This window comes from Solanum tuberosum, unplaced genomic scaffold (genome assembly GCF_000226075.1).
Source record: "Solanum tuberosum cultivar DM 1-3 516 R44 unplaced genomic scaffold, SolTub_3.0 scf00312, whole genome shotgun sequence".
Classification (NCBI taxonomy): domain Eukaryota; kingdom Viridiplantae; phylum Streptophyta; class Magnoliopsida; order Solanales; family Solanaceae; genus Solanum; species Solanum tuberosum.
The window spans coordinates 188,534-209,595 of NW_006239237.1; the positions used below are offsets into that span (position 1 = coordinate 188,534).

The following is a 21,062-nucleotide window of genomic DNA, read 5'->3' on the forward strand; positions in this document are numbered from 1 at the left end:
TAAGTGAAAAAAATATAAATTTGATCATTAAAATAATAAAATTCAAATTAGCAGTTGAATTAAAAAAGTAAAGAAACTGTGTGAAATGGATCAAATATACTCCTACATGGACTATTTTTTTTTTATAAAAGAATTAATAAAAATTAGTTTTTTCACTTCTGTTAGAAAAAAAGGATATATATATATATGAACAATTTGTGTAACAATAGGAGTATATATAAGCTACTTTCATAACGAGGGGTATATTAGTTCTTTACGGCGAAGCTGATGATATATGAGGCCCCTTTCCCTTATTTTATTTATATATATGTTGGTTCTTTTCCTCTATCTTATAATAAAAAACATTATATTCCCTCAATTATTGTTCTACTCTTCTTCATTGCTTGGGATTGCTCCAAAGGTTTACTCTTAACTTCCTTTAAAACACTTGCTTTCTTTTTTCTTCTTATAAAAAATCTTGGAATCCTTTGTTTACTTTATAATCGGCTTAAACGCGGTCAGTTGAACACCCTTCCTCGGAAAATAACTCTTTGAGCTACATTTTTTGCATGCATGTTTTCACTTCTTTTTTTTTTGTTAAAAATAGATAGTTGGTACCACTTATCTTTGTTCTTATTTGATCTTATTGAGGTGGTAATTTTTTTTTAAAAAAAATTGCAAGCTTATTTCTTTCTCATTATTTCATGTTCCCTTTCAATTATGTGAATCCAATATTATCTTATCCTATGTTTGATCTGACTCTTAGAAAATGTTGCAGCATCCGTGTTAGATCCTCAAAAATTGCACTACTTTTGGAGGATCTGACGATATTTTGAAGAGTTTGAGCAGCATAGATCTTATATATATGTTACTCCGTTGTCCCATTTTATGTGATGCAGTTACTATTTTAGTATGTCTTTTAAATATTTTGATATTTAACTGAAGTACTTTTTATGTAGTTTCTAAATATCGTAAAACAAGTACAATATGGGGGAAATTACCAATGTGATGGAGTTTGAAGCAATTGCAAAGCAAAAGTTGCCAAAGATGGTGTATGACTACTATGCATCTGGAGCAGAGGACCAATGGACTCTGGCTGAGAACAGAAATGCCTTTTCAAGAATTTTGTAAGTTGTTCTAGCTGTCGTAGTCCTAAGTCATAAATTGCTACACAAACAGATCAGAGTTAGATTTCACTTTCACGTATCGTCAATGAACTTAATGATCACTATTGGAGTAAAGACTAAAGTCACATTGTAAAAAAATGGATCTTAGGTCTAAATCAACTCAAAAGCTATCTCATTAGGTGCGGATTGCTCAAGTCCATAAAAAAAAATCACTAGTACATTTCCCAACTAATGTGGGACTCTAACACCTCCAATCCCAACTGGATTGTGGATCGGGAGCCCAAACAAAGTTGAACCTGACTCTGATACCATGATAAAGAAATGAATCTTGGGGCCTAACTCAACTCTAAAAGTTAGCTCATGAGGGGAGGATTGCTTAAGTCCATATGAGCAAATCACCAGTCCATTCGCCAACACACATAACTAACTTACTTTTTACAATATTGAAGTAACTGAACTTTACCTGTTGTTGTTAAAGTGAGTAAAGTTCAGGGATTTTACTACCATAGTGGGTAAAAGTTTCGAACTTTGTTGTTATAGTGAATAAAGTTTTGTGTTACCTTACTGTTATAGCGGATAAAGTTGGGATACTTTAATATGGCGAAAAAACAGTATTGTGACTTTATTGTTATAGTGGATAAAGTCATATGTGTTATAGTCATAAGCTATTCTTTCTCTGTTTATGCAGGTTTAGGCCCCGTATTCTTATTGATGTAAGCAAGATTGACTTGAGCACAACCGTGCTCGGTTTCAATATCTCAATGCCTATCATGGTTGCACCAACAGCTATGCAGAAAATGGCTCATCCTGATGGTATACCTTGACTCTCCTCATATTTTAATCCTTGACTAATGTCGCGATATAAGTTCTTTTAACAAAAAAAAACTGGAAGTGTTTGGACTATTTCATGTAAGACGTATGGCAAATATGAATCAGACGTTTGATATATATGTTGTTGCATTTAAAATGCTGTATATTCTGTAATGGCTTTGAACATCTATCTGCTTGAGAGAAGTTGTGGATCATGCTTGATTTAATCATTTTGTCTATGTTCGTGCACGCATTGTATAATGTCAAAAATCTCTTTTTAAGTGTTTTAATTGTGTCAAAAATGACTTAATCATTTTGGTTGATTATGTGTAGGTGAGTATGCTATAGCAAGAGCAGCATCGGCAGCAGGAACAATTATGGTTAGTCTGTTGTGGCCTGTCAAGTATAACTTTGAACTAATGACAATGAATACGGACTTGATGGACTTTAACAGATGGGATGAATGTTGAAAATGAAATTTGGAGTCTTAAAATTTAGTCTGTGACCATTTTTTTTTCTTTCATGTGTCTCACAAATTCGTATTGCAGACACTGTCGTCTTGGGGAACTTCAAGTGTCGAGGAGGTTGCTTCAACAGGACCTGGCACCCGTTTTTTCCAGCTCTATGTAAGCATGAAATTGTAGTTAAAAGACTTATCCGAACTATACAATCATGTTACTACTTTAAAACATATCTATTGCATCGAAAATCCAGGTCTATAAGGACAGAAATGTAACAATTCAGTTGGTGCGAAGAGCTGAAAGGGCAGGTTTCAAGGCTATAGCTCTTACAGTTGATACCCCGAGATTGGGACGTAGAGAAGCTGATATTAAGAACAGGTGCATATTCCAATCGCGTGTAATTATATTACCTGTCTTGTTAGCTAAGGCGCTTAAGATGAAGCTCCACAAGTTAATAAACTCTCCGTCCTTTGCAGATTTAATTTGCCACCACATTTGTCACTGAAGAACTTTGAAGGACTGGACATTGGCAAGCTGAACAAAGTGAGTGAACAGAACGGAACGTACCCGTTGTTCTAAATAATTTTCTACAATTTTCATGTGTCTTCTTAACAAAACTCTGTTTGCAGGCTGAGGACTCCGGATTGGCTTCATATGTCGCGGGACAAGTTGATCGATCATTGAGTTGGAAGGTACATTAACTTCCTTAGCATCTCAACCTACATAAACCATTTTACTGTTTTGCTGTCTTCTCGAGTCTTATGTAGCTCAGTATGTGTGATGCATTTTCCTGTCCTACAAAGAACGATATGTTTCTATTTTAGAACAATTTAACTTTAAACTTCTCATTTCACGGTAAGATGATGATTTATAGCCACATCATATCTATGACTTATTCTAAATCACAAGTTTCACAAGTCTGTCTTTCCGTTCTTTAACTCCGTGCAAAGTCAAAATGCATCACATAAATTGGGATCCGAGGGAGTAATTATGAAACTTGCATGTCGGTTTAAATTACTGTCACTGTAACGTGCTTTAAAATGAACCTCAATCAGATATGAACAATTTCTTTTTGAATATGGACAGGATGTTCAGTGGCTACAGACAATTACTTCACTGCCAATCCTGGTAAAGGGTGTAATTACAGCTGAGGATGGTAAGCAAAGAACGATTTTTCTTTCCTTCGATATTTTTATAATGAATTAATTCAATGAATTGAATGGGTGCCTTGGCATAACTGGTAAAGTTGTTATCACGGAACCAAGAAGTCACGGGTTTGAGCTGTGGAAACAACCTCTTGCAGAAATGCAGGGTAAGGTTGCGTACAATAGACCCTTGTGGTCTGTCCCTTCCCTGGACCCTACGCATAGCGGGAGCTTAGTGCACCTATCATATCACTCTTAATAATTTCTCCTCACATTATTCAGTTCAATACTTGTGCATATTAGTGGTGAAACACTTTTTACTTTGGATCTGCAGCTAAGATTGCAGTTCAGTCTGGAGCAGCTGGTATCATTGTATCGAACCACGGTGCTCGCCAACTTGACTATGTCCCTGCCACAATTATGGCTCTTGAAGAGGTATCTAACTTGTTTCTAGCTTACTGATTCTTGTTTTGGTTCCTCTCGCCTCGTCTGTCTAGTAAAAACCTTGTACATTCTTCCTGACATGCATTGCTTTCATATGAATATATAGGTTGTGAAAGCTGTACAAGGCCGTATCCCCGTGTTCCTGGATGGAGGCGTTCGTCGTGGAACAGATGTCTTTAAAGCTCTGGCGCTTGGTGCATCAGGCGTGTTTGTAAGTACAACATAACACAAACCTCAATCTTTTGGACTCAACTGAATCCAGTATTTTCGACACGGAATATTATACATGAAAAAATAACTAAATTTTCAACAAATATTAAATTACAGACTCATAATTTTCAAAAGTACAATGAGTCAATGCAAACTTAAGGTTGAACGCCTCAAGTTTAAATCTTAGATCCGCCTCACTTTACGATCATTCTGGAAGTGATTGTGTAGCTCGTCTATCTTTGTGATGCAACAGAATGTGACATTCCATCAATAATGACATGTCCACCGGAAGTCTAACTTAGCATTTCAATAGAAGTCACTTCCACAATTCAACTTGTGACAATCTTGCAACGGATTGTATATATATACTTAGCAAGAGGTTGATTCAGAATTTGAAGTTTAGGAGGTCCTACAACGACCTCAAGTTAATATACAGTAATAATATGTTTCACTGTCAAATATTTAGTGACATTTTTAACAGGTATACAATGTTTGGGAAAAAATTACTGGATTCACGTGAATTCACATATAACTTCTAAGCTAGACGCTAGTCTGCCCCTGTATATAAGGCCAGGTTTTCGGAAAAGGGGACATATATACTTCTGTTTATGACATATTATTCTTGTAATGACGTTTGTGATCGCCTCTGCAGATTGGGCGACCAATCATTTGGTCATTGGCTGCTGATGGAGAAGCTGGTGTCAAGAAAGCACTGCAGATGATACGCGACGAGTTTGAGCTAACTATGGCCTTGAGTGGCTGTCGTTCACTGAAGGAGATTACGCGTAACCATGTCATGACTGATTGGGAGACTCCGCGGGCTTCTCTTCCCGTGTCAAGGTTATAAACATAAGACCTTTGGTGTTAAGTTGTTTCACCAAGGCAAAATGTTAGTTTCCATTTATGTTCTGAATGCCCCTTGTGATCTAGCCCTTCTTCGGACTCTGCGCATAGTGGAAGCTTAGTTCATCGAGTTGCTCTTATTTATATGTTCTGAATAACTTATCTATCTTTCATTGGAAAATTTACTTTTGTGTGATGAGTTTGCATTATGTAAACTGGTATGTATATTTCTGATAAATTGCTAGAGATGCTTCCATTGGGTATTCTCTGATCATTATTTTCTTAATAAGAATCTCTGTTTTTTGTGGTATATATTGATTAGAGTTTAAGTAATATACATCGTCGGTGTAAGTAATTTTTATATTATTGGATTATCTTTACATGTTGTAGCACCTAACATGTAGGCTGTAGATATCATTTGGACACCTGATTATGTATAAAATTTAAACACTACGGAAAAAGTCCATTATAAGTTGCATCGAGTCCTAAATGCGATCTTATGGATGTCCGCTATCCTAATCCTCAACTGATGGTAATCGGATTTCAAATTAATCTTAGAAAACACTGTGATACTCTGAAGCTGGTCAAATAGATCATCAATATGAGGCATGGGGCATACTCCCTTTGTCTCAATTTATTGCTTATCGAAAGTCAATGTGACTAAACTTCAATGCTAGTTGGATTAGATCAATTTTCAATATTTCAAAATTAAAGTTCTGATATTGAAAAACTATATAAAAGTATGATAAACTGAAATTCTTGTCATGTCAGTATGATGAAAAATATATTTTAAAATATTGGTCAAAATTGATATCCATAAGTATATATTCGAGCTTTGGGAGTTTACCTCCCAAAGTGGGATTTATTGGCATTAATTCGGATTAATCAAAGCCTAAAATGAATACCGAAGATCGGATCGGATGAAGAAATAAAGAAAGAAGAGGAACTAAGTAATCTAATCTGTATAGAAATTAAAGAACCAGTTTTTATCAACATGTATAAGATTTGAAAATTGATACATTTCTACATTTTTGCCTAATTGTAGCCAAAAGGGGTGGAAGTTAAATGCCTTTTTAAAGAACATAGTTAAATGGTCTTTAATTTTGTTTGGTAATTAGGCTATGAAATTGATGTATAACAAGTAGGGGTGGGCATGGTATGGTATGATACGGTATTTGAAATTTTGGTATCATAATTTCAATATTCGATTTTTAAAATTATTATACCATTAGCATACCATACCGAATACCATTAGACATACATTTTAAATTTTCAGAGGTAAAAATCGAATACCTTTAAACATACAATTAAAAACTAAATACCATTATACATACATTTCAAAATCATTAACTCTCTCAATTCAGAAGTCGTAGTACTTAAATCCAACTTTATCTCTAAGTTATTTCACTTAAATTAGTTGTCGTGAACATAAAAGAAAATCATTTTCTTAAAATTACTTTCTCAAATTAGCAAATCTTTTTCATATTTATAATTTTTATTTATCAGAAAATCTGCACATTTATGACTCCATTCAATATTTAATTTATGTGAAAAAAAGTCAAAGAATATATACAATACATCCTTTAATGTTATTTTCTTCTTTTATCTCTCTCTCTATATATAGAGAGAGATCAACAATAGAAATGAGGTTGCCGTTTTCTTTTTTTCCATTCGATATTTGATATCGTGTAGTAAATAAACTAAATTTAAACTTATATTGGGAAATCTTATTTTTGAAAATAAAACACTTTTTAAATATTTTGATTTAGTCTTAATTGACAACTAAATATTCATCTAACATATTTGGATATCTTAATTCGATTTAAGTTAGTTGCATAAGAGAATGCATATCTAGAGTGTATCCTCTTAAAAGACATCTAATTACACAATTTTAAAATTAAGATATTCACGAAAGACACATATGTCCAATAAAGTGATTAAATAGTCACAAATTAAATGTGGTGGGGTGGGAGTGTGTGTGAGTCGCAATCAATAGGGGTGTCGAAATAGGGAGGAGATGCTCATCATGAAATATCATTTATAAAACTTATTATCCATATTTTCATCAAAGAAGTTGTATTAAAATCCTTAACCAACTTATTTTCCTTTGAGAAAATTGTCTTATATGGGAACTTACGAAATTTAGTAGAAAAAAGATCTTTTCAGATTTTCCGTATATTATTTTCATACTATTCTTTTATCAAAAATAAATTTATAAAAGACTACAAAATCAGACGATCTTTTTATTCTTTTTAATTATTATTATTTTATCTTTATGTTTGGCAATAGATGAAACAAAAAGTACATTGTGGACCAATTACTAAGCTATAGAGCAATGCATATAGAGATTATGGCAGAGAGTGGTAAAGTACTTTTATCCTTAATTAAGAGGTTTTAGATTTGAGTCTTCTTAGAAGCGTTAAATCTTTAATGTGAGACTTTTTTATGTAAATTCGAATTTAGTCGAACTTCAACGTGAAATATTGAACGCGGTGGAAAAAAATACGGTGGGGGGAGTGAAAGTGAGTGTATTTGATGATTATAATGGTGCACCATTCCCTAGGCATTTTACTCATTTTAAAAATATTCTTGCAAAAAGTAAGAAATTATACAAAGATAGGTACATATATTCTTGTCCTAGTGTAAAACCACTTGTTTTACTATACTAATCTATGAGGAATACATAGGAATTTTAGTTGTCAATATAATGACATAATACATACATAAATATTTTAATTAAGTCTCAAACGATAATTAAATATTCAATTTTAAAAATACAAATTTTAATATCTTAATTTGATTTGAGTTGACTCTGTAAACATTTTAACTTTAAGAATGCACATTTATAACTCATAATCTTAAAAAAATGTTTAAATATCCATTCTCAAAGTTAAGTGTTCGCAAGACACATGTATGTAAAGTTAAAATGCCTAAATAATCACAAATGAAAATTGAGGTGTTCAATTGTACGTTCTATCTATGTGTTATGTTATTCCTAATTGACAACTATTATTAGATTAATGTATTTGATATTGTGGAAAATATTTTTTCTAAAAAAAGTAAAGAATCAAATGATTTTATATTCATTTATAAAATTATATTTCATTTTATATTTTTCACAAAAAAAAACATCTTATTTTGTGATATAAATCAACGTAAAAAATATATTATAATTTTGTAGCATACAAATGTTTGTTCCTATGCACCAAAGGATGTAATAGGTAGCTAATGAAGTGGGTTGATAATATGTAGATTCACGAATCAAAAATTTATCTTTATAATAAGTTTCTTAATTTGATCTGATTCGATAAACGATATAAAATTGGTTGAAGTGCATATAAATGGTCTCCATTCTCCACATATGATAAGAGGTATCTTTTAAGATAGAGATAATATCTGCATAAATATTGTCTTTATTACATTTACTTAGTGATTAGTCCGACGGACTACTTGATTGATGTTGTTACGTACAGGTTAATTCGCACACCACGATTATAAAAAAAATAATTTTTTTTTCTTTTTCTACAATTCCCTTCCTTGATATGTGTACCCAATACACAATGCCACAAAAGAGTTGCAATTTGCAATAGGCCAAAGCCCAAAGCCACATGTTGTTTTCTTGATAAACCACACCACCAAAATCCATTACTCAACCATTTGATCAAATTTGTCAAAAACCCCTTCTTAGCTCTCTCTTTCTGTGTCCTGTCTTCTCTTTCACTCATCATTTTCTTTTGATTCCCCAAATGGGTCTCGATCAATAAGCTTTTCTTGAACACATTTTGCTCTAAAATAATTCAATTTCAGATTACAGATTTGAGTTTTTGATCTATACCCATATTTAATTTTACATATTTCTATATTGGGGTTGTGTAAAGATTAGATTTTTGCTGTAAAAATCTGATCTTTAATTTATTGGAATCAAGAATTCCTCTTTTTATCTGTTTTCTTGTTAAAAGTTGAGTTTTTTTTTGTTTCAATGGCGGCTGGTGCAAAAGGGTGTGATGAAATTGATGTTATTGAGGTTGTTGTGCCAAATGTGAAGTCTGAATCTGTAGTTAATGGTGTTGTTGAAGAGTCTGATGTGGTGTCGAATGGAAAATCGGAGTATGAAATGCAAGATATTGTTGTTCATATGTTGAATAATCTGAAGCTGAATCCAATGGCTAAGGAATTTGTTCCTTCTTCATATAATCGTGATCAGATAATTTTCAACAATTTTGTGACAGCTGATAAGATGAATATGGGAGGTGATGGTTTCAGAAATAACAGAAGGGTATTGTTAATATTTTGAGATCTTATTTTGTTGTTTTTGTGTATTTTAAGCTCTTTTTGATGACTGAATAATTGTTAGTTGGATGATTAATTGGAATAATTGCAATTTTGATGTTGATATAGTCTGTTTTGAGGTCTGTTTTCATGACTAAACAATTGTTAATTGGATGATTACTTGGAATAGTTGCTATTTTGATGTTGCTAGTCTGTTTTAAGGTTTTTTTCTCATGACTGAACTTGGCTTAAAGTATCCGTGTTGAATTTTGTCGAAATTGTGTGTGTGTACATTAGTTTGTGCCGGACTGCCGGTAATAGCTGGTATTGAGGGAAATGTAACTGTTATTTTCATGCTTGTTTGAGATATGTTCATATTTTTTTTGGTAAGAAATGTGTTTGTTTGGACATTCCATGTATTTTGGGTAACTATTGATCCTGTGAGGATTTTAAATGATTAGTTTCCACTTTAAGTTGTTGCAACGGTCCAAATGCATTTCGGCATTAATCATTTTTCAAGGGCTTCCGATCGAACTGAATTTAGAAACCAGGCCCATGTGTTAAAAACAGAAAATTGGCATTAAGTTAGTTAAATGGGATCAATTCCTTTGGTTTGCTTAGCTGGTTTGAGTGTATGAGTACCATCTAAGCACGCGCTAGTTATGCCATTTCATTACATTGGATCATGTTAGTGGATATCGTGGAATTTGTCGTTTAATGTGCATGTGCTAGCTGTTTGATTTCATTACATTGGTTGTTTTGTGATACTAAACATAACTTTTGCTATATATGGATGAGATATAAAGGGATAATTTGTTATTTCACATACGGCAACTCTAACGCTCTGGTCAGATCATCAAATTTGCTTACATTCAAATGAAAACGTGCATTATAGCCTAGTGACAGCGATGCTACTAGCCTACTAGTGGAAAACCACTTACAATTTTACCTACTTGACATTTTTAATTTACTATGGCATCGTGTAGCTCAATTTTTGGTCTTGTTTAATGTCTTAATGACCAATCTGAATCATGAACAACCATCTCAAGTGATTGGGTTTGTCATGCTTTCTTGTGTGGTGAAATTCCTTTCTTTTGTCTCACATTTATTTTTTCACAGAGAGGAAACAACTTTAACCAAAGCAGAAGGAGAATGCACAGTAGATCTTTTAGAGCTCAAAGAGAAGATAGCATTAGGCGAACAGTCTATGTTTCCGACCTTGATATCAATGTATGTAATGATCTACAATTGTTGAATTATATATGATGTTATATATTAGTATTTATGTAGTTTTTCTTATTTTGCCTTTTACCTTAAATATAGATCACGGAAGAGCAGCTTGCTGCGCTATTTAGTGCATATGGACAAGTAAGTCACTACGCCCTTCTGAACATTGATTGAATCATCATATTAGATATTTGAGTTCTTACGTGCATGCTTCTTTTAATAACTTGAGAAAGCAAGAAACAAGTAATTACCTTCCATTTCTGATACTTTGTATAAAGCTGCACCATCCACGCTAACTTGGATTGCCTGTAAATTGACTATGGTAGATTACTCCTCTAAGCATAACATAAAGAAAAAGCAGCCAGACGGTTATATTTATATGTATATTTTTTCATTTTAAATCCTGTGCATTTCTTCCGACTTTTTTGAGAAGCACACAGTTTGTCCAAAAAAAAATACCTCTCCAGTCGGAGAACACATTAGCTATTTACCTAAATCAGTAGGTCCTTGAGTGGATCCATGTTAGCCCCGTGACGTTGTTCTCTAAATAGAAAAGTAAATACTTGAGCTTTGGTGAGAATGGTCTCCTCGCTTATCGACTTGAACCACTGCTTGAGCCCCCTCATTAATTTAAGATACCTCTGTGAACTTTATTATTAACTGTTGATCTTTTGAATTTCACCAAAAAAGAGATATATGTCTTCAGTCCTTTATCAAAAAAAGATATATGTCTTCAGTCTCCAGCAATCTCCAGTCCCCATTGGCAGAAATCATCTCCTTTTAGCAATTTGAATTATGCGCCACTTCACTTTTGTGAAGATGCCTTTGACAAAAGGGGACTAGCCCTCATGCTTATTTGTGTTAAGCATACAAGAATATATGTATGCAAAGACTTACACTTTTCAAATCATCCCCCCTATGGTTCAGTATAGAGGAACTTGGGTTATTGGTTCCTGTTGTCTCCTAACTTCCATCATCACACTCAAGAGCGTGCAGTTTGGTCCATGGTGGGACCTGCATGCTTGGGTTCTCTGGGTGTAGCATTTTTGCCTTAAAAGTTGGGATCTACGCCTCATGCTTTGTCCTTTCCAGGTTCCTTTAATGAGAATTGACATTTCCATACACTCATTTAAACTATTTACTATTGGGACAGATGTTTGATAGGTGCAGAAGGGCATAGATTTGATGTGTGTGTGTTGGGGCTGCAATGTGTGGGTAAATGTTAAATGAAGTAATGATGTTTATGTTCCCGTTTGTCATCTTAGTTTTCCTTTTGCAATGACTTAGTTAGAATGTTTCCGAAAGTAGACTGTCTTCGTACAACTTCTTGATGTGTTACTCTATTAAAGAGTGTAAGAGTTGTTGTTTTCATTTTGGTGGTGCTTATTTGCAGGTCGTGGACTGCCGAGTTTGTGGTGATCCACACTCCCGCCTTCGCTTTGCTTTTGTTGAGTTCGCTGATGAATGTAAGTACTCCCCCTGTCACAATTTTTGTGACACACTTTCTTTTTTAGTCGGTCCCAATAAGAATTACACATTTCCTTATTTGGCAAATATTTAATGATTCCATCAACATTTTTCCCATATTGGGTCCTACTTATTTGGCAAAAAGTCCACAGAAGGTGTACTCTTCTATTTAATAATTCATTTATTTTAAGGGTAGTTTTTGAACATTACAAAGTCTTCCCATATTTCTTAAATTTTGTGTCCAGTAAAACTGCTACCTAAAATTGGGACGGAGGGAGTAGTGTGTTTTGGCTGAAATTCTTAAGTTTGCTGAACAGTTGAAACTAATAATGTCATTTGGAATCATTCTGAACAGATTCTGCAAAAGCGTCGCTTTGTCTTTGTGGAACAATTTTAGGTTTCTCCCAACTCAAGGTTCTACCTTCAAAAACCGCTATTCTACCTGTGAATCCTACATTCCTTCCAAGGGTATGCAAATTTTTGGCATTTCATTGTGCTGTATCTGGAGAATATTACTCAAATATTTGCTTATGGTTCTATCTCATCCTTGTGGAGTCGAGGACAACTAATTGCTTTCTTGTCAGCTGACGTGTTGTTTTGATTTATATGCAGTCAGAGGATGAGCGTGAAATGTGTGCTAGGACAGTCTATTGTACAAATATCGATAAGATGGTATGGTGTTTCATGTTTGAAATCTTCTAAAAAAAACCATGTTTTTTCTTGACGGCATCTTTCTATTGGATATTTTTGTAGCTTGTGCACGCACCAGTTATTGTATTCCCTGGCTTGTGGCCTCAAAACATGTTGAGCGCTTTGCCTCACTTAATGTGTGTTTTAGTATCGTCATCAAGGCTCTAAGTCATACTTTTTCTAGCCAATGGGCATTTCATGAAGAGGATACATTAAAACCATTGATGTTTCACTAGACTGTTATTTTTTTCCAATTTCGTTGTCCATATATTTGTTATTCGTGCTTATAATTATTTGTCTAGGACTTAACATCTATATTCATATTTTTTCTCCATTTGTGCCTTTTTTCATTAAAGCCCATTCTTTATTTGTGCTTTGCTCTTAAAGCCCCAACAGACCTTAGAGCTCTTTTTTGCGCTTTTTTCTTTTGATAACACTGCTTGCTGTTTCGTTTTATATTTCAGAAATAAATGTACTCTATGATCAACAGGTTTCTCAAGCTGATGTCAAATTCTTTTTTGAGACAAGATGCGGTGTGGTCAGTATGATGTTCAAAATCTCTCAATACAATGTGAATCTTGACTTGAGAGGTGAAGCTGAATGATAATTCTTCCTTTGCAGGTTTCTCGTCTGAGGCTTTTGGGGGATCAAGTGCACTCTACCCGTATCGGTTTTGTTGAATTTGTTATGGTATGTTGTTTCTTCCGAGATGTTCATCTTTTTAGCTTTGTCCCCTCTACACGAACCTTGTCCTTCCGCACCTTTCAGTTCAAGGCAAACCCAAGTTGGAAAATAGTAACTTTTATTAACCATACATTAATTTGAAAATACACTTTGAGAAAAAGGAATTTTTTTTAAAGTCCAAACGGGACCTTAATGAAGGCAATGTCCAATAGAGAACAGACAAGAACATGTGAATATCCCATTTCCAAACCAAGTCTTTTCAATAGCCGAAAAGGCTTATGTCCACCCCAAGTAGACTTCTCTCTGTCTCCATCTCTCTCTATCTTGCATTTCTTTTTTGGTAACAGCTGTGAATATTACCATTGACAACAATAAAAGCAAACACCTAAAGAGCACCTAATCCCACATCAACCAGGCAATGGGAGTTAAGCCTCAGAAGCATCATCTAATTACACAGTATTGAATGCAAAAATCCTCTACATCTATGAGCCTTCCAAGACACCTTAAGTATATCTATCCTTTCTATCTTAATCCATGTAAGAACAACCTCGCTATGAACAGTTACTCTTTTGAAGATTGTGCTAAACCTTTCATAGTATAAACCTGTGTCTAGGTGTGCTACAGCAGTCCATATAAGTTTAGCAGTGTCCAGTTTTCTTTGTTACCCAAGGATACACTACTAGAAACAAAGGTTTTTTCCTCCGCAAGTCAGTGGGAAATTTGTGCTATGAAATATGATTTTCACTCATATTTTCCACTGAACCAGTCACTCACTGGGAAAATGCTTGGTCGGAAACAGATTCTCACTGAAATAGTGGGAAGCTTCCTAATTTTTTCGTATGAAAACATTACTATTTTTTCTTTTCTCACCGATTCAATCAAATATATAGGGAATAGCCACTGAACATTTTTCAGTGGGAAAATAGTGATTTTTTAGAAGTGATAGCAATGTAACTACTAGTTATCAAGTAGTTTCCTCCAGCAGTAAGGTTGTATTTTCCGTGGTGGTATCACGTCTTCATTTATTTCCTCCTTTAGCTCATTGAGCTTTTTCCAATACCAACTAGAGTCTTGAGGAGCTTGATGTGTCCAAATATTAGAATTGTCTTTTATGTACATGCCATGCACCCACTTGACCCAAAGTGAAGTTTTGTGTTCTACTAATTCCTATAGTAGTTTCCCAACAAAAGTGACATTCCAGTTCTTAGGAAAGCACACCTGTTCCCAAGATACTAATGTAACCTTCCGCTTTCCTTCATGGGATTCTCGTAATGTCATGTCACCATTAACTTTTAGCGCTTTTAATGTACTTCTCATTATTTCTTTGGTGCCCCTTACCCACGGGGCACAATTTAGGAGAGGAAGCTCTTTGCTGTTTGATTTGAGAGGGCTTTTCCAATTATTATTTTTTTGGTTTTCGGAAAAGTTTGGTGAAAGAGACAACTATATAATGCCCATCAGTTTTCCACAAAACAAGATGCAAAACTTCATTACTTACCAAAAAAAAAGATACAAAACCTCATTATTTCTGTTTTGAACTCCCCCCCTTCTTTTAAGCACTTTCCCAGTTTTAACTCTATTCTCTTTTCGAGAATTGTCTTTTTCAAAACTGCTATATATCCTCTTTTTGTTGTAAAATTTTCAATTGTCCTGTTAGTCTATATAGGGTGAAAAGGAGAAAGAACAAACTGGAAATGAGTCTTCACTGTAATTTCATTTAAGACAAATCGCTCTAACGGTGGAGCAATCATCGCAATCAAACTCATACTTGAAAATTGTGCAGGCCGAGAGTGCAATTTTGGCATTAGATCTTTGTGGTGAGATGTTGGGCTCCCAACCTATCAGGTAAGCTTATTTAGAAGTTGCGTCCTCTGGTCCACACCAACTTTTTCCCTCGTGAATGCATTTTTGTTCTTCTCTTGTTGCATCTTTCTACTATCGGCATTTTTGAATAGTTTAAGGCACCAGAATTATGCATTTTTAAGTCCTCCCCTTCAAACCGCAACAACTGTCTTCTCCCTGTCGAGAATCATCATTATTATCTCTGTCCATGCTTTCCCCCTCTGTCGTCTGAAATAAAACTACAAAATCATGCTTACGTTTTAAAAGGTCTGCACATTGCATGCTTTGGCTAGAGTCTATATCAGATAGGCTGAAACGAGGAAATGTGACTAGTTGCTGGTTCCATGTTTCAGGGTTAATATATATAATTGCAATATTGAATTCCATAGATTAAGTTGTAGTTAGTTAAAGACGTTCTTTTCCTATATGCATCGAATAAAAAGCACTATTAAGTGATAGCATCTTTAAGTTGTAATCTATCTAAATACATGTGTGTAACTTAATTTGAACAAGATATGACTAAACTATGCAACTAAATCCTTATCTCTATTCTAATAATAATTAGAATCTATGTTGCTCGGACCCTTAAAAAATGTCAACTAGCGCGTGTCGGATCCTCCAAAAGTATTTTTTTAGGAGGATCCGACACGGGTACGGCAACATTCCAGAGAGTCCGCGCAAACATAGATTAGAATACAATGTGGCAGGATCTTATGTAAACGTAATCAACATGTTAGGCATTTTAAAAAGATTATTGTTGGAGTTGAAACATGTTGGAGCCCCAAGAATACTTTTGTAATCATTAGCTCATAGTATACCAAGTGATTATTAGTGTCAAATGTATGAATTGGAGAAAACGCGAGGGTGCTGCACGCAGATGCTTTTATACGAAAAAGGGTCATATTTGTTCTGTTGCCATAATCTGGCTTGTAACTTTTGTATTTGAGGCGATTCTTGAAGCGTCTTTGTTTTCTCCCACGAGGTATTTCAATATATCCAATGCATATGACTTCTTACTTTACAACTTTGCTAATGTTGTAGGGTGAGTCCTTCGAAGACACCCGTGAGGCCACGGGTTTCCGGCCCTGCAATGCATTAGGCGATGCTCGGAAACTCAAGTTCTTGAAAGAGAAGAGAACGGCGCAAGCTCTCTTGTAAGACGTTGAGGTCAAAATGGGAAAAGGCGAAACGAATGTTTCTTTAATGTCCATCTTCTACTTTACCTTGCCAATTCTAATAGTACTTTTTTTTTTTGTGCTTCTGGACATGTCTATTGACCTTTGCTTTTGCTAGTGTGTTAATGGTAATGTCCCTACATTTACTACAGTTAGTTTTATACTGTTTTGAATCTTTTACCGATAACTGAGAAATTCCCGAGGGCCATTGGCTTGAAACTTGGTGAATCGTGGGTCACCCTCTACCCTTTTCTACTTAAATATCAGGTTTTGGTCTTCGGCGGGAATATACCCTTTTGAATATCTTGTTGTTTGGTGGTGAATGTAGCTTTGTGAGCATCCTTCTGATATTACGATTATCTCTCTTATTTTGATTTTATCGCAACACCTCTCGTTACACTTATTTATCATTTTTATTAAATAAAATACTGTTGCAAATTGACATATTTGCACCTAAATTCCATCAAAATATCTTAATTACAAATTCATTTTAAAATATTTATCATTGTAAGTTCTATTATTTGTATGAGTTTTTGTAGATAAAATTATCAGTACGTCTGTAAATGAAAAATAACAAATATTTAGTGGATTAATTGAGGTTCACAAATTATGTGTTGTATAAATTATAGTAGAAAAAGTACCAAAATAGTTGGAAAATCAACATGATGGAAAGAACACTAAACAAATTTAAAAAATTATGTTTTAATTTTGAATAAAGTATATATATATATATATATTCTTCTTTCTGTCTTGATTTGCGGATAGAATAATCAACAGTAATTGACTATTGGGTAGGATAGCTCGGTGTACAAAGTATTTCAGGTTTACGGGAGATTCAGAGAAGGATCGCATTCAAAGGGTGTGATGTAGATGACTTATTCTCGTGCAAATATAAGTGATTGCTTTTATGGTTTGAATCTATAACCTATAAGTTATACAAAAATAATTTTACTGATGCTTCAAGGTTCCTTTCAATAATCTACTATCATTAACTTGTCAAAATCTCATAAAATAGAGTCTCGTACAATTTCAGTCAATGTTCTATTCTAATTTTAGTTAGAATGGTGTGAAATGTTTGACCAAAATAGCAATCATTAAGTTTGTGCGGTGTGAATGAAAAATTAAAGAGTTATTTTTTTCTCAATAGATATCAAGAGAAAAGATGAATTTGAACAACATGTGTTCGCTTATCTTGCGACGTTTTTGTAAAGGCACAAACATCATTTTATATTGAACAAGTTGTGATTTTTTCGACGAAGCATAATAGAAACATGACTTTGTGAAACACTATATTGACAAGTTTTTCATTTTAATAATAATATTAATTAAGAGGACTGTAACACAACGTTGTTGACCCTTTTTTTTGTGAACTTTAAATTAATCAACAAAGTTGACAAATTCAATAACGTACCAATCTGGATTGTGGTGCAACGCTAAAACTAAACGAAAATTAAAATGACGTGTATAATTTGCAAGCACAAGTTTCATTTAGCCGTAATTTAAGTACGTAATTGAAGTACAATAATTTGTCCTTTTAATTGATTGATGATATTGGTCAAGACTTCTAGTCAAAATAAAATGAGATGGTATGTTAAATTATTTCAAATGTTCAAACCTTCAAAACTCAACAATAGGCTTGAACATTATTATTTTGGTTTTCACTCGGTGTTCGATATTTATATTAGAGTTTAATTAAATTTGAATTCATATGATATCAATGTTAGAGTCTAATTAAATTTGATTTCGCATTGAAAAGTTTCACATTGAAGGTAAAACGCTTCCTCACAAAGACGACTCCTTATTCAGGAGGATTCAAAATTTCGAACCTAATACCTCTAGTTAAAAGATGAAGGAGTATTTATCACTTCACTATCACCCTTGCTGGTTTGAACATTATTTCAAGTATAATAATTAGATGATGACTTTTAAAGTGCATATAATAAATACTCTAAATAGACTGAATACAATACATATTCAAAATTGTCATAATTTTTTATTTAAATATCATATGTAAAGATATATTTTGATGTGTATAACTAAGCTGACACGCCAAAGTTCGTTGCTAAAACAACAGGGTGGTGAACCCTCCATATATATATATATATATATATATATATATACACACACTTATTTTTGTATCAAAATTCAAACACAAAAAACAAGCAAGAAATTTACTTATTTTCCTTGGTCTTTGACACACCATTATGACAAATTCAAATACAGTAAAATCTCTCTGAATTAATACTGTGGGAATTATGAAATATTATAATTATTTTGTAGAGTATTATTTAATTGATAAATTAATATTTTTTAATTTAAAGAGTATTTTTGAGATTTAATGAAGCCTCAAGGAATTTAAATGAACCCACTTATAACTGTTTTCACAGTTTAAATCTGTAACTTTTAATTTAAATTATATAGAAATAATTTTACCATTTCAATAATTGACTATAATTAATTAATTTTAAATTTGTCAAAAACCTCATTAAATAGAGTCCGTACAATTTCGTCTATGTTCTATTCCAATTTTATAGTTAGTATATGATGTGAAATGTTGACCAAAATAACAATTATTAGGTTTGTCTAGTGTGAATAAAAAATTGAAGAGTTACTTTTTTTAAAATAAAAATTAAGATATTTGTTTGAAATTAAAAGGGTCACTTTTAAAGGCACAATCATCTTTTTATGTTGAATTAGTTGTGATTTTTTCGATGAAGCACAATAATAAATAGTGGGATACAAACATATATAGAGAAGTATTGAAAGCAAGCACCGATGAATTTGGTGCGAATTTTTAATTCCGTTCCCGAACTACTGATAGTCTTAAAAACACCTTTTATTTGACTAATTGAACTTAAATACATCCCCGATCTGCCATATGACATAACAAGTGATCTCATAGAAGTGTGGGGCTCTTATTAAAAAGATGAGAGAAGTGTTGAAAACATTCCTAAACTTGACAAGAATTTTAGGGGTGTATCTCACCCATGTGACAAGATATGAGGTGTATTTAAGTTCAGTTAGTCAAGTAAATGGTGTTTTTAAGATTGTCAACAATTTGGAGAGTAAAACTAATAATTTGTGCTAAATTTAGAGGTGTTTTTAATATTTTTTTCGCAACATATATGTTATAATAAAGCTAAAATAAAACTATATTTGGCAGTTTATTGAGGTCACAATGAATTCATCGTTTAGTTTATACATTTTAATATTACAAATTTTCTTTAAGCCAACGGTATATTGAAAATAATCTCTTTACTTAAAAGATTAAAAAAATATTTGCTACATTTTTATTTTTCAAATCTCACTTGTGAAAGTGACAACTATATTAGGCATGTTATTATTTTTTAATATTACGAATTTATAAAATATTCCCCAGTAAAATATAGATTATGGTGAAATGATTGAGATTTCTCTATACTTAACTAAAGATTTTGAAAATGAACTTCTTTTTATAGGATTCACACCCCTATAAATGAACGAATATAAATTTAATCACATTCAGTACAGATATCAAACATGAGACAAAATAATAAAAAATATATACATGATGTGGATTGTGGATTGTGGCTAATTACTGACTTTGTGAAACATTATATTGACAAGTTCTTTCATTTTATAATAATGTTAATTAAATGGACAGTTGACTGTAACGCAACGTTGTTGACCCTTTTTTGTTAATGACTCAATAACATAAACTTTAAATTAATCAATAAAGTTGATAAACTCAACAACGTAAATAATAATAAAAAATAAATAAAATAAAGTTTTTGCTAAAATAAAATAAATATATCAATTTTTCATAACTAGTACAATACGTGTGTGCATGAAAAATAAAACATGTCTTGACTTTTTCATGAACTGACAAAAACAAGAGACCCCTACCATGTGTACGATTATCTATCGTATGTCCCTATAAAATTAGCTCATAAAAATATAATTCATTTAATTTGATGAAGCTTACGTATTAACTCATTCATTTAATGAATTAGTGATTTGATTCGTCCAATTCATCTCATTTACATGTTGGTGCTGATGATAGCATGATGTATATATAGTTCAAATAGATTCGTGAGAAATATGTTACATTGTTTTTTTTTAACTATACATGCAATAACCTCGGAACATATTGACAAGTGAGGCTTGCTCAAGTGGTTGAACACTTCCACTATTGGTTGATAGGTTGAGAATTTGAATCACGCTCTTCCCGGGGAAAATGGAGAAAAAAAGGAAAGAACAATTGGAACAAGTTTGAGGATTTACGACTTACTTAATGCGTTAAAATTGATAGAAATATTTATATGATTGACTTATCTACGTAACAGATACACTACCAAGTCATAATTCAAATATTTAATAGAAACAAATTATCATTTCAAGTTCTCGATCAGAACAAGTCATAATTCAAATGCTCTAAATAAAATTTACCGACAAATTAAGTGATATATATATATATATATATATATATATAGTCATGATCAAACAAACATGACCAACACCTCCCCTTGCAACTTTCCTGGAAAGTACTTCCATTTATGAAATTAGTCCTTTAAAAACTCACCAAAATAATTAAATTCCACATCAAGAAAATACTACCATATCTCTATTTATATATATTATTATACACAAAAATCAAGAAAATATATATATATATATATTGGTTACAAATTACAATTGAATTATCCAAAA

The 21,062-nt window shown here is 32.9% G+C and overlaps 2 protein-coding genes across 3 annotated transcripts; both read left to right on the forward strand.

Annotated features, from left to right (window-relative positions):
- Nucleotides 1-325: 325 nt before the first annotated feature.
- Nucleotides 326-5,331, forward strand: LOC102604120 (peroxisomal (S)-2-hydroxy-acid oxidase GLO1-like). Of its 2 annotated transcripts, none has more exons than XM_006359957.1 (12): nucleotides 326-400; nucleotides 939-1,106; nucleotides 1,795-1,919; nucleotides 2,250-2,296; nucleotides 2,465-2,542; nucleotides 2,631-2,755; nucleotides 2,854-2,920; nucleotides 3,007-3,069; nucleotides 3,464-3,533; nucleotides 3,857-3,957; nucleotides 4,073-4,177; nucleotides 4,829-5,331. In XM_006359957.1, the coding sequence occupies exons 2-12, from the start codon at nucleotides 967-969 to the stop codon at nucleotides 5,021-5,023; spliced, it is 1,116 nt and encodes a 371-aa protein (XP_006360019.1). In that variant the 5' UTR covers nucleotides 326-400; nucleotides 939-966; the 3' UTR covers nucleotides 5,024-5,331. The 2 variants fall into 2 exon arrangements, with proteins under 2 accessions (XP_006360019.1, XP_015170141.1); XM_015314655.1 differs by lacking the exon at nucleotides 326-400 and adding an exon at nucleotides 421-496 and having other exon boundaries at nucleotides 4,829-5,073.
- A 3,254-nt stretch (nucleotides 5,332-8,585) lies between these two features.
- LOC102604463 (polyadenylate-binding protein-interacting protein 9-like) lies at nucleotides 8,586-16,601 on the forward strand. Its single transcript, XM_006359958.2, has 10 exons — nucleotides 8,586-9,295; nucleotides 10,408-10,518; nucleotides 10,612-10,656; nucleotides 11,909-11,981; nucleotides 12,338-12,450; nucleotides 12,595-12,654; nucleotides 13,163-13,210; nucleotides 13,294-13,362; nucleotides 15,140-15,201; nucleotides 16,240-16,601. The coding sequence occupies exons 1-10, from the start codon at nucleotides 8,999-9,001 to the stop codon at nucleotides 16,295-16,297; spliced, it is 936 nt and encodes a 311-aa protein (XP_006360020.1). The 5' UTR covers nucleotides 8,586-8,998; the 3' UTR covers nucleotides 16,298-16,601.
- The last annotated feature ends 4,461 nt before the right edge of the window (nucleotides 16,602-21,062 follow it).